Genomic DNA, 14237 nt, shown 5'->3' on the forward strand with positions numbered 1-14237 from the left:
GCGGCCAGTGACTTCAGTTTTTCGGCAAAATCAGCACTCCAGTGTATTATATAGCTCAGTGGTTTTTACCCTTTAATTGCTTACATTAAACAGCCATGGTCAATAACATTTGGCTTTTTCTCACAAAAATGTATTGGCAAAAAACTCTTTCATCTCAACGTAAAAGCATTTATTTCAGCACATGACTTTTTCAGTACTTGATAGTTTTAGTACATAACATAAAAGTATTAAGCTCCCCCATTTTAAAAGTTTTAAGCTCCCCTGAACATGAGAAAATCATCGTTATTCGATGCTGTAGCATTCCCTACTTACTAGAGGAAAATAGGGAGTACCAATATGGCGGCTGGTGGCTTCAAAGCGACTCGTTTTAACAGCGGGCTATTAGCACTCCAGTGTATAACAGAGATCAACGGTTGTGTTGCAATGCAAAATTACGAGCCTACAAGAGTGCCTTGAAGGCAGCGCGGGCGTATGGGCGCAGCTGGTTACGACACATGAAGACGGGCTCCAGTTCCTGGTGTGGACTCAGAGGCGGACCGATGAGACGGAGAAGGTAGACCTGGTCGACTCCTCTGAGCGGGATCAGCAACTCCAGTTTTTTACGCAGCGGGCGGAAATACCGTGAGTAGAGTCGCCGTTTGTGATTGTGGAGCTCGAAAGATTGAGGAAAGAGGTGATGCTGATGCACATTGATCGGCTTCTTCTGGTTGATGCTTTATTTATTCTGCGAAAACAAACAAAAAACAAACAACCTGAGAACGTTTTCGAGCAGAAACGAGTTTTGCTTTTGGGTTGGTTATTGTGTTCAGAAAGCCAGGTTTACAGCATGTACGGGAATTGTTTCCTTCTTCCTTGATCACACATTCTCTTGCCTCTTTCCTCATAACTTACTGGAAGACTATCTGAATAACAAGTGGGAGGATGCACAGACATTCAAATTATTTTATTTTTTTTAAACTTGTCAACATTTTTTTTTTTGTACATTTAGAGGTTATTTCATGAACATTTATACTGTAGCTTTTTTTAAAAAATGTTCACATCATTAGGCCTATATTTAGAAATATAATGTTAATGGTGAGATTTGAAGATCATTCGTAAAAAGTTAATAGATTAGTTTTGTTTCTGTTCTAGACAACACATTAATGAATAGTACAGATGTAACTTTTAAAAACAACCCTACATCTACTTTGATGCCATTAATATATAAAATATCAAGGTGATAGAGGGTGCTTCATATTTATTTATTTTTTCTAGGGATCCAGCTTTTTTTTATTCTAACAACACTTTAACTTATTTTTCTTTCAATCTGCTTTTTTAAAATAAATATGAAATACACATTGCCTTGCAAAAGTGTTCCCACTCTTAGACCTTTTACACATTTAGTCTTGTTCCAACCACAACTTTCTATGTATTTAATCTGGATTTTTTTATTTATTTATTTTGTGATAGAACACCACATATTGTTGTGTGGAAAGAAAACGATGGCTGATGTTTTCTTCTTCTTCCAGATAAAAATCTATAAGTGTGGCATGCATTTGTGTCTCTCTGCCCAGAATCATTACTCTGTAGAAACATTGTTTGCTGCACTTACAGCTGCAAGTATTTCTGGGCATGTCTCTACCAGCTTGCAGACACGGAAGATTTTTGCCTATTCCTCTACGCAAAATGCAGTAACTCAACCTGAGAAGAGAGGGTCTGTGAAAATCAAATTTGAAGTCTTGCTACAGATTCTCAATTGGACCCAGGTTTAGATTTTGATTGGACGGGTCTAATGCATGAATATGTTTTGATCTGATCCATATGTAGAACTGACACTATATGTAAGGTTGTTATCCTGCTTAAGGACTAATATCTGCCCCAGTCTTTTGCAGCCTCCAACTGTGTGTGTGTGTGTGTGTGTGTGTGTATATATATATATATATATATATATATATATATATATATATATATATATATATATATATATATATATATATATATATATATATATATATATATATAAAATTATTTCACCCCCACCATCTCTGACTACCTTCCCTTTCTCTGCTGCAGAAAAGGCTCCCCTCTGCATATTGGTGCCACCCCTATGTTTCGTCATGGGGATGGTGCGTTCAGGGTGGCGAGCAGTGTTGGTTTTCCCCCCACAGTATGTTTTCTATGTAGACCAAAAACATCAGTTTTGGTTATATATTCCTTTGTAAAAACTTTCTAAACCTGCTACAAACTTTGCCACAACTATATCCCTGACCTGTCTGGTATGCTCATTGGTTCTTTTGTAATGCCAGTTTGTTCACATGTTCAACCTTCATAGAATAGCTCTCTTAATACTGAGATTAAATTACACACATGTGCAACAGGAGTCTATTTACAAATCAGATATCATCTTCAAGCAGTTGGTTGTATTGGATTTCATTGAGGGTAGTTGGAGTAAACCGCACTTTCCAGTTTTTTTGGTTGTTTCTTTTTTGTTAAAAAATAATTTTTCTTCCACATTTTAAATATTAATACTAATTAATGTTAATCTATCATATAAAATTACAATAAAAGACATCAAACTTTATGGCGAAAAGTGGAAAACGTTCAAGGGGGTATGAATACTTTCTCATACTGGTCTGTTTCCCAGCTAAAACCTGGGCTAGTAGTCTTCAGTTGACATGTTTAGGTTGGCAGAACATGCATAATTGAATATATCAGTATTTAAAGCCACAGCTATAAGAAAAAACATTTATAGTTTTGACTCACACAATTTGCTGCTTCTTTCTGTCCGTTTTGCTCAGGATGAATTGGGTTAAGAAGGTTTTTGGTTGCTCTGCTTTGAACTTTCTACAGAAAACTCATTGAGTGCTCTCACACCCAAACAGAAAGCTCTTGAGGTTGAGTTAATAGTTTGTTATTTTCTTTAAATTGTTTGGCATTTTCTTGTGTGTCTTATTGGTCACTGCTCATTGGCCAGGACTCCCTTTTTTTAAAAAAAGAGATTTTTGACTTTATCCTACTTAAATAAAGGTCAAAAAAAAAAAAAAAAAAAAAAAAAAACGGTAAATACTTTTGGCACGGCTGATATATCAACATTTACTTATGCTTCTTTTTATAGGAACAGCGGAAATAATCTTATCTGGAATGCCGGCCATGAACAAATCTGCTGAAGATGAGGCCTCCTTCTCGTCGAAGGTCATCGGCATCGTGTTTATCATCCTGCTGCTGGACCTGCTGGGGTTCACCCTGATTCTGCCGCTGCTGCCTTCTATTCTGGATCATTACGCTCAAGCAGGGGTGCGTAGGATCCTCGGAAAACGGTTTAAAGACACCGTGACAAAATAGGTTTTAAAGTACATGAATTAGTCTGGGAGTCCATGAGTTCAGACTTCAGCGCTGCTTTGAACAAAAGATGTTCTGTGAGAAGAATTTGTTTCATGAAAAACCACAACCAGGACGTGAGTGATTAGATTAGTTTGGGAGGTCTGTGTGCTGACTCACTGTGAAGTGGCCTCTTTGTCTTTTGTTTTGATGGTTTTTTTGTGCTTCTTTCTGGGCCAGGATGTCACGTATCGGTCTCTGCAGAGTGTGGTGGACTGCTTCAGGGAGGCCGTTGGGATCCCCATGGAGAAGAAATACAACACCGTTCTGTTTGGAGGTATGTTGGGCCGACCGCTGCTTCTATATAAACCTGAGAGTCGTCCATATTCAATTCAATTCAATTCAATTTTATTTATATAGCGCCAATTCATTAAACATGTCATCTCAACGCACTTTACAAAGTCAAGTTCAATCATATTATACAGATTGGGTCAGATTATACAGATTGGTCAAAAATGTCCTATATAAGGAAACCAGTTGATTGCATCAAAGTCCCGACAAGCAGCATTCACTCCTGGGGAAGCGTAGAGCCACAGGGAGAGTCGTCTGCATTGTACATGGCTTTGCAGCAATCCCTCATACTGAGCAAGCATGAAGCGACAGTGGGAAGAAAAACTCCCCATTAACGGGAAGGAAAACCTCCAGCAGAACCAGAACCAGGCTTAGTATGAACGGTCATCTGCCTCGACCCACTGGGGTTACAGAAGACAGAGCAGAGACACAACAAGAGAGACAAACAAGCACAGAAGCACACATTGATCTAGTAATCTGTTCTACATTAGATGGTAATAGCGGATGATCTGTCTTCCCTGGATGATGTCACAGCTAACAGAACGCCAGACCAGGTGTACCTACTATGAAGATAAAAGAGAGAGAACAAAAAGGTTAAAAGCTGAAATGACAACACGTAATGCATAATTTAAGAACAGTAGAACTCTATAGAGTGAGAAAATTAGATCCTGATGTCCTCCAGCAGCCTAAGCCTATAGCAGCATAACTATAGAGCTAGCTCAGGGTAACATGAGCCACTCTAGTTATAAGCTTTGTCAAAAAGGAAAGTTTTAAGATTAGTCTTAAAAGTAGACGGGGTGTCTGCCTCACGGACCAAAACTGGGAGTTGGTTCCACAGGAGAGGAGCTTGATAGCTAAAGGATCTTACCTCCCATTCTACTTTTAGGGACTCTAGGAACCACCAGCAGACCTGCAGTCTGAGAGCGAAGTGCTCTGTTAGGAACATACGGGGTAATCAGAGCTCTGATATATGATGGGGCTTGATTATTAAGGGCTTTATAAGTTAGAAGAAGAATTTTAAATTATGTGGCCTCGCACGTTCACTGCAAAAACAGACATAAAAATAAGTAAAATGTTCTTTAAAATTTGGGTTTTTGTCCTTAATTTGAGCAGGTAAATGATATGATCCGCCAATTGAATGAGTATTTTGACCCCTAAAATAAGATAATTAGACATCATGCACTTGAAATAAGACGATATTTTAAGTGTAAAAATCTTATTCCATTGGCATATCATCTTATTTACCTGCTCAAATCAAGGACAGATACTCATTTTAAGAAAATGTTACTTATTTTTAGTTCCATTTTTGCAGTGTTTTAGCTAAATCAAGCTGAAGGAAAAAGAGGAATTACTCGGAAGTTTATTGTCTCATATTATGTCTTTCAGGTCTGATCGGGTCTCTGTTTTCTCTGCTACAGTTTCTGTCCTCGCCTGTAACGGGGGCTCTGTCTGACCGTCATGGCCGACGACCTCTCCTCATTCTAACCACGGTGAGAAGAATATTCCGACACCGTAAATGTTATCTGCTCACGGGTCCTGTTCCACTTGTATATGCGCCGGTGCCGGTCAGTTCTGCGGTCTGATTGGATGCCTTGTGTGCCAGTTAGGGCTGATCTCCTCCTACGCCGTCTGGGCTGTTTCCCGGAGCTTCGGCATGTTCCTTTTGTTTCGGGTAATCGGGGGCATCTGTAAGGGCAACGTCAGCCTCTGCACTGCCATCGCCGCGGACCTGCCGTGTCCAAAAGCACGGAACCGAGGAATGGTAAACACAGACTTCTGTGGCGTTCAAGCAACACTCATTAATGTCCGTGTAGTTCACGGACATAGAGTTTTCTAATATGTGCAATTGCTGTTGGAAGTCCATCTTGTCATTGAGTGAAATGAAAGTGTGTGGGGCGAGGGATTCTGTGTAATTTTGTCTTTCTGTCCAGGCAATGATTGGCGTCGCCTTTTCCCTGGGCTTCACCGTTGGACCTCTCATGGGTGCTTACTTTGCTGTCAGCTCCAAAACAACAGGAAACGTCTTCTACGAAACTCCGGCTCTGCTCGCCTTGGCCTTCAGCGTGGCGGATCTTTTCTTTATTTGGCTGATGTTGCCAGAAACACTACCGAAGGGCATTAAGGTGAGTTTCTAGACTGACAGAGACATGTTTTACTTGGACAGATGTGGTGTTTCATGATGTTTTTTAAATGTTGTCAGCTATTGAAGAGGTTATTTTATGGAAAACAATTTAGAAAATCCGGATTAATCATTTTGAACTCATGGCTGAAGGTTTCCATCCAATGAAATGCTTCCTTTGGAAAAGCCAAATTTTAGCGAAGATTATGTAAAATGCTTTCTAGTGCCTGATTGGTGGGATCCTGTTTCCCCAGTCAGAGTGAAAAGGTCCTTTCCTGACGTTTCCTTCACACATTCAAATTTTTAGGATTTTTTTTTTTTTTTTTGTAAAAATGTTCGTCTCCATCCCGTTATGATGACCCTTTTACAAATTCTCAAGTTGTTTTATGGGGACTTTAAGTAGCGACGTTACCCTGTGGATATGGTATTCATCAAAATGTAGTGAAAATAGCACATTATCTCAGAGGACAGTTGTCAAAGGTTAAAATTAAGGTGTTTTCTCATTGGAAAATATGCCCAAATTAGATATTTAATTTAATTTAATAATCTTTTAACATCACCCAAATGGTTGGTTGTTTTTTTTTACTTTTTCTTTACCCCAGAGTTAGAGTTAGTCATCATGTCTGTATGGTAAATAAAGTGATGGACAACAAAGGGAAAACCTAAAGAACTGTTTTGATCAATCTGTATAATCTGATTGAATTTGACTTTGGAAAGTGCCTTGACATGACATGTTTCATGAATTGAAAAAACTGAATTGAATTGAATTTAGTGGAAGCCTTTTCCCATAACTGAGCTTCCATATTATAATAAGCTACTTGTAAAACTCAGGCTGACGTTTAGGAAGCCCCATGACACTGGAGGATGAAGCAACCAATCAGAAGCTGAGCAACAGGGTTTCTGGCATCTGTTGCAACCGCCCTATGAAAACCTGCGTTTTCTGGCATATGTTTTTTTTTTTTATAATAAAAAAAAATATTTTTGTGATGTAACGGAATAATTAAAACAGAAAGAAAACGCCTTCTGGAAAAAAAAAAATTCTGACGAGGAGTAAATAAGGACACTTAGACATTTGTTCTCACCTAAAATGTCTAATATTACTCAGAGATGCATCACAGGGTTGGAACATCGTCACTCAGTATTTTAAAGGTTTGCTCTGTTCAAACCTCAGCCATTTAGTTCGTGTGCTCCCCGTTGTTGAGGTGAGGCTGAACACCATGGTGAGGATGAAATTGGTCTGATTAAGGGATTTAAAGAGTCTTTTGAAATCCATTTCCCTGAACAGAAAATAATTTGAATGTAGAGGACATTCATAGTCTAATATTTGAATGATTTGGACACCAGAGCAGAGGATATGTCTGGCATAAATCAAACACAGAGTTCCAGGAGGAGAACTTCATACCAACTGTGAAGCTTGTAGGTGGATTTTTTCTGGTTTGGGGATCAGCTCCTTATCATAGAGTCCTCCACCAATTCTACCGTTTATCATATGGTGCTTGAGGAAAATTTGAGACCATCTTTAAAAGAATTTAAGCTGAAGCAAACTCAGACCCTACAACATGACAATGACTTAAACAAAGCAGTAAATTCCCATTAGAAAGGCCGTAGCCCCAGAATGCTGCCCAGTAGCAGCCTACTGCTCCTTAAGGGAGACGGGTTAAATGCAGAGGACACATTTCATTGGAACGTACAAAAAAGTTGCAAAGATGAATTAAGATGATTGTATTATTATAAATAGAAACCTCTTAAACAACTCCCAGCTAAGAGATGACGACTAAGGCAAACATTCCTCTGACTGATGTTAGAGGTGGACAACATACCAAAGGTATTTCAACCAAAGGGGATAACACCAGCTATTAAAGAGAAGAGTGTCCTAAAGTTTTCTTCAATAAGAAAACACAGATTTTGTTATATATTGGGTAACATGCATACTAGTGTGATTTGCTGTTGTAACCGCTATAATGGAAAAGCCAAATTGGGTTGGAAACGAGCCGTCTACGTCTGTCAGAAAACATCAAACCCTTAAGCAACAGCCTTGACTCTCTTCCAAAGACGGTTTCACGGTCATTCGCACCTTGAGACAGAAACGCTTCCCATATTGGCCTCGCTACGAAACATCTGACTGTGACCTGGAAAATACGCAGGCGGGTCAGCAACTCCTGATCTCAGTGAAGAACCTTTTCGGGTGGGAGATGAAACAAGAAAAATTAGTCCAGCTTTTAGTCCTTGTTGCGGTAAATTCTTGGGCTGTTTTGATGGAATAATAATTAATAAACTGTGTAGCTTTAGGTAAATAAATGAGGTCGGCGAGGCTCGCTCAGACAGATTATTGATCTCCGCAGAGGTGAGAAACGGAGGATGATAAACGGTCCCCCCCCCTGTCTGAGTCGTCCTTTTCTAACTAGACATAACTTTGGCTTAACTGACAAATAGTTTTCCCACACAGCAGTTGCAAAACTCTCTCAGGGGTCTAATGAGGGGTTTCCAGAGTGGCGGGGTTGCGAAATAATCCAAATGATGATCCAAATTTCTTGCTTTACAATGTGAGAGCTATATCGTAGTTTTCAGAATATAAATCGCTCCAGAACATAAGTCGCATTAGTAAAAAATTGCGTCATGAAGAGTAAAAAAAAAAACATATATAAGTTGCACTGGACTATGAGTTGCATTTATTTAGAAATTTATTTCACACAATCCAAGACTAAAAACTGACATTTAATCTGGTAAGCCAACATATTAAATTACTCAACTGCATGCACCACCAGCTGAATAAACTGGAACATGCAGGCAAGTTGAATGGGGTAAATTAGCGTAACACGCCAGCAACTAACACCGGGAAGGTTCTTGCTAGCGCATTTCAGGGTATCAAGATAACCAGACTCTGGTTATCTCGTTGTGAGACTACACTGACAGCTCTTTCAGCCTCTTACTTATGGCCATGAGATATAAAGTAAGATTCACAGATTTACAGATACAAGCAGCTGAGATTGCTTCAGGTTCCCCCAGAACTCTGAGCAAAGAGGAATGTTTTGCCCTTTGGGGCTGTTGGCGTTACAACTTTCTCTAGGATAAACAGAGGATGATGGAAATAACTTTTTTTTTCAAACCAGTTGTAATTAAATAAATATGTTAGAAAGTATTTTATTTAAAGAACTGAAATGGTTTCATGGGGATGGAAGAATACAGAGAAAATGCTGAGCTGAAATGTAAAGCAAAGTAAAAATCGGTTCTCTGTTAAAACAACACGCCACATCAGATTTAAGACAATCTTTAGGTCACAAATTGGTTGTTATAACCGTGTGGTCACAAATGTGAAATCTGTCCAGGCTTCCCCGTCTGCACGCGGGGACTCCTGGGACCTCCTCAGTCCGCTGTCCTTGTTCCATTTCACTGCTGTCACCAAGACGAAGGAACCACCTTCAAAAGAAAGTAAGTGCTGTTCTCTCACCGTTTTACCCTTTTAATTGGACCGGTAAAGCGTTACGGCCCGCTGACAGGAAGTGGGGCTGTGTTTCTTACAGGGATGCAGAAGCTCCAAGTCTTGGGTCTGGTTTATTTCTGCTACCTCTTCCTCTTCTCCGGTCTGGAGTTCACGCTGAGTTTTCTGACTCACCAGCGCTTCCAGTTTACAAGGTATGAGCTGCACGTTTAAAACCCTCCCAGCAGAGACACTTTTTTTTTTTTAAACGTTGTTTCATTTTGAATTCTCTCAACAGCATGCAGCAGGGGAAGATGTTCTTCTTCATTGGCGTGATCATGGCTTTGATCCAGGGGGGTTACGCTCGGAGAATCAAACCTGGGCAACACATACGTGCCGTTCGCTTGGTAACGACGCAATCTGTTGGCACGATGAATGTTGAGTCGAACGGGCAAGAAAAAGTACTGAAAAATACATAATGTTCTTTTTTTTTTCTTTTTTTTTAGGCAATAATGATGTTGGTCCCAGCGTTCATTCTCATTGGGTTATCGTGGAATGTAACAATGCTTTATGTTGGCTTGGCATTATACTCCTACGGTGAGTCATGTGTTCATCTTGGATGTGGGTTTGGGGTCATTATCGTTAACCTGACCCTAGCCAGATGTATTTCGCTCCGCCTAGCTCCACACTCATCCATCTGGAACACCTCCATAGGAATGGCGTTTTTTTGAAGGCTGGGCCTTATCAAAAATCCTTGCATATGATTGGATAAGCCACTTGTCTGTCATCTTTATCGACGTGCTATTTCAACCACTCACACCGAAGCTAACCTGTGACGCTGATGAGAGCGACGCAGGAAAAAACAAAACTTTTTTTTTTCTTTTTAAATGTGTTTGTTTGTGGCTCTAGTGGCACGCGATTTATTGACAGTGAGCTGACAGGAAGAGGGGGGGAGACAGGCAGCAAAGCGCCGCGGGTCGGAGTCGATCCCGGGCCGACCGCGTCGAGGACTAAAGGCCTCCTAATATGGTTCACGGTAACCGCTAACCGACAAGATGTCCGCTGCGGATGCGCCCTGGAAAACAAAACTTGTCAATATCCGGTCGGGAAAAGGGCGAAAACATCTTTTCCACCAACAAAAGCCTTCAGAGCCGTTCTCTGATGTTCTTTTAATGAAACAATATTAGGTAGATTGGACAACACGGAAGAAATAGCAGCATCAATGTTAACTTGCTTCCTCGATGCGAGCCGCCATTGTTGTCTGAATCAAAAGAGTCTCACGTCACGGTCGCTTCTCCACTACGTCACATCTATAAAACTCCAGCCCTGCGTCCTGATTGGCTGGACGATAAAATTGGTTGGAGAAATCACTCTCTATGGGAGATGTCCCAGATGGATGTGAGTGAAGCTAGGCGGAGCGATATCAATCTGGCTAGGGTCAGGCTACATTATCGTCATGCCATGTTGGAATATTCCCCTGCGGCCCGGTTTCCACAGGGAGCGGCTCACGCTCTGATTCGGTTTGTCACAGTACGTCTTGGCATTCATGGTTTCCTCAGGTGAACCGTTGCTCCCCACAACCATCAACACCAAACCATGACACCCCCACCTCCATGCTTGTTAGTGGGGACACACTTGTCCTTGTACTTCTCACCTTGTTGCCGCCGCACTCACTCGACACCATCTGGACCAATAAGTTGATCATGGGCTCGTCGAACCTCAGGACGTGGATCACTGGACACTTTACAAAATAGGTCAAATCTTACAGATTACAAGTCAGTTTATCCAAGATATTAAACAATGCTGTCCAGTTCAGTACGTTATTCAAATTGGTTAGAAAGTTTTTTTTTTTTTTTTTATCTAAGCCGGTTGCATTAAGTCACGGTTATGCATTCATGACTTCCCCTGGATGAGCATGTAGCGACAGGGAACGGTTGCCTGCGTTCTGTTGTTGACTTTGCAGCGATCCCTCATACCGAGCATGCATGTTGCAACAATGGAAAGGGAAACAGGAAGAAGCGTCCCAGCAGAACCAGGCTCAGCGCGACGGATCGGACCGGGGGTTAGAGAAGATGGAACACCCCAAAGCGCTAGTCACTGAATACTTTCTCGAATAAAAGTAAAAAAGGAAATGGCAGCGCTAGCTCCTTTGGCTTCAGCTGGGAGAGAAAAAAAAAACAGCTACGCAGATGAGTTCTGGGCCAGATTTCAAGTCTGGAGGATGAAAGAGAGCACATGCAGTGCGTCGCAGTAAAAGCTCAGGCAGTAAGCTTTGCTGAGGAGAGACACAAGGAAAGACGGGGCCCAGGAAGGTGTCGCAGCTAAATGGAACCCGAGGCCAGACGTTGCTTCTGTGAAGAGAGGAAAAAAAAGTTGAAACGCTGGCAAGTATCACAAAATTTATGATTAATAGGAGGGAAATAAAGGAAAAGTGGTCATTATGTCCTAAAAACTACAAAAAAGTAGACAGTGCCGGTCTAAAGGACTAAAACTAGGAGCTTGTTCCACGAGTTTAGGAAGGTGTCTAAACACTAAAAGCTACCCCCTATGACAGAGCTTGATTCTTAAAGGTGCTGTGCCTCTCTGAAAAGAAAAAAAAATACTATTTGGAAGTAAATGGAAATTAAAACCCTCCCCCAATATTTATATTGTCAATTAATTTATTTATTTTTATACTTTTATTTACACATTTGTGTTGATATTTTGTGTTACAGCTGCAGCAATTGTCGTTCCCTGTCTGTCAACCCTCGTTGCTGACCACGGTGAGACTCCTTTGCTTACCGATGCTTTTCTCATGTACTTTCTTCACGGTCACTGTTGCTGATTGTCCTCTGTTGGATGTTTGATCAGGTTCATCTAATCAGAAGGGTACTGTAATGGGGATCCTGCGCAGTTTGGGTGCGCTGGCTAGAGCATTTGGGCCGGTGGTGTCATCCTCCGGTAAGCTTTTTAGACTGGAATTCAGCTTTATATTGTTGCTGTATTCATATCTTATGTTTATCTTGTGTTTTTCTCTTTTTTTTAATTTCAGTTTACTGGATTGCAGGAGCACAGACCTGTTTTCTCATCACGTCAGCCTCCTTTGTGATTCCGCTTATCCTCCTGAGCAAAGCCAGAACGCTAAAGGAGGAGTGAGCAGCACAAAGATTTCAAATTGCTGGGATCTTTTAAAAGATTGCAGTTTTGCTGCCTTTCTATGAATGTTATATTGTTTACTTCTTTCAAGGAGAACAAGCACTTTTTCACATTTTTACTCGGCAGCGATGGGATTTTTTTACTTTCTGTGCCTTTTGGCCAAAGAAAAACCTAAAAACAAAACCATGCAAAAAGACCAAATGAATGCATAACAAAAAAAAATCAAACAGGTACAGAATGTTTTCATTGTGTAAGTAGGAAATAATGCTGTATATTTGCACATGAAAACATCTCCTCTTTATAGAATACATACGATTTGATGATTACAAATCACCTTAATGTTAGTGAAGTTTAGATATCTTTTTATAACAGAATATTTTATCAGTCACACAGATGCAGTATTTTATAAGTCAGCATTTTATTTTTTCTGTCATTAAAGATGGTTGTTTTTTATGAATATTTGAAGGAAAAAAACCTACAACCACATTTGTTGATGAGAAGTGAAACATCATGAAAAGTATCAATAAAACTCTACAGTAATACTTTCATCAAACTAATGTCTTTATTGAACCTTTGTTTTACTTTCCTTCTGTTTTTCAAACTTTTTTCCCTGCATGTTTCTGATTTTCTTATTTTTGCAGATTTAAATGTATACAGATAATATTTTACCATCCATTCATCAGATTTGAGACCAAGGAGATGAGTGCCCAGGCACCAAAGCTGTGGATCAGTCTACAGATACATTTAGTTGACTCTAAACAATCATGTTTAACTGCATTGTAAAACAGGTTTTTTGACAAATGTTTATTTTTATAGTGTTTTATTTTTTGTCCTCTATTGACATTTGTAGTAGCTAATTGGTTTCTGTACAGCATTTTGTGACGATTTTGTCAATGAAAGGTGCTTAACAAATTGACTTTACTTACTTTTAAGTAAGAAGAGCACATTTTAGCACATCAGATCACAACAATGTAATAAACCTCAAATGTACCACCTATACTGACATCGCCCAAAAGGAGATATTTATTGACTAACCTCTTGCTAAAAAAAATAGAAAGTATGAATTTAATGCTAATTTGCTTATTCATAAAACCTCATTTGGTAGAATTTGTATGTTATTGTATTTGAGAAATACTGACGTTCCTTTCAGGCGATTAGCTGGTCCAACTTTTAACGGAATTATTTAATTTGCATTTTAATGCCAGAAGATGGCGCTGTAACGCCGTTTGTTGCACCGTAAACACCAGCTGATTCGGTCGGCTAGTGATGGGACTTCCAACTCTGATCCGAGAGCCAGATCATTTGTCTACACTTGAACTGACCCTTTCAGCTCCCAAGCGACTGTTTATTTCGTTGTACCTGTAGGCTTTATGTTTAATCCAAGTTTATATATATATATATATATATATATATATATATATATATATATATATATATATATATATATATATATATATATATATATATAGTATATTAATACCCATACAGATTAATGTAAAATTAATTATAATACAGGATAATTTTGAATATAAAGATTTGTGTGCATACACTATGCATGCCCTTCTGTTGTTTGGCACCTGATTCAATGAAAGCCACTGCTAGGCAACTAATGTCCCAAAAGAGTTCATACAACGGGGTCACCTTTCTGCATAACACATCATGCATGCTCACAAACCATTGTTTTCCCCTGCCGACGTGCATAATGATTGTGCCCCATGGCGGTTTATTTTACCCTTACCAATATTGATAAGTAATACAAACTGTGCAGGGGAACTTCTGTAATTACAAAGCCTCTAAAATATCTGTTTTATAGCTCACCATTAAAAAAAAACGATATTAAGGACACAAAGTTTTAATTCAAACTCAAAAGGGAGCCATTCGTCATCCCTAATAAATTCTCATTGCAAGCTGCCCATA

At 39.7% G+C, this 14237-nt stretch overlaps 1 protein-coding gene across 2 annotated transcripts; it reads left to right on the top strand.

Moving 5' to 3' along the window:
- The first annotated feature begins 481 nt into the window (after window positions 1-481).
- On the top strand, window positions 482-12868 carry mfsd10 (major facilitator superfamily domain containing 10). 2 transcript variants are annotated; one of them, XM_012878496.3, is made up of 13 exons: window positions 482-621; window positions 3095-3273; window positions 3538-3634; window positions 5035-5138; window positions 5252-5410; window positions 5580-5771; window positions 9094-9196; window positions 9289-9400; window positions 9484-9592; window positions 9692-9782; window positions 11900-11947; window positions 12036-12125; window positions 12217-12868. In XM_012878496.3, exons 2-13 carry the CDS (start codon window positions 3121-3123, stop codon window positions 12318-12320), a joined length of 1362 nt encoding a protein of 453 aa, XP_012733950.2. In that variant the 5' UTR covers window positions 482-621; window positions 3095-3120; the 3' UTR covers window positions 12321-12868. The 2 variants fall into 2 exon arrangements, with proteins under 2 accessions (XP_012733950.2, XP_012733952.2); XM_012878498.3 differs by lacking the exon at window positions 482-621 and having other exon boundaries at window positions 3147-3273; window positions 5067-5138.
- The last annotated feature ends 1369 nt before the right edge of the window (window positions 12869-14237 follow it).

Source organism: Fundulus heteroclitus, chromosome 12, assembly GCF_011125445.2.
Source record: "Fundulus heteroclitus isolate FHET01 chromosome 12, MU-UCD_Fhet_4.1, whole genome shotgun sequence".
NCBI lineage: Eukaryota > Metazoa > Chordata > Actinopteri > Cyprinodontiformes > Fundulidae > Fundulus > Fundulus heteroclitus.

Bases quoted from the DNA above. Each gene is read 5' to 3' on its own strand.
- mfsd10 (XM_012878496.3), top strand. From the start codon at position 3,121: ATGCCGGCCATGAACAAATCTGCTGAAGATGAGGCCTCCTTCTCGTCG. The intron at 3,635-5,034 runs GTATGTTGGGCC...TATGTCTTTCAG, and splicing joins CAACACCGTTCTGTTTGGAG to GTCTGATCGGGTCTCTGTTT. The intron at 9,401-9,483 runs GTATGAGCTGCA...TTCTCTCAACAG, and splicing joins CAGCGCTTCCAGTTTACAAG to CATGCAGCAGGGGAAGATGT.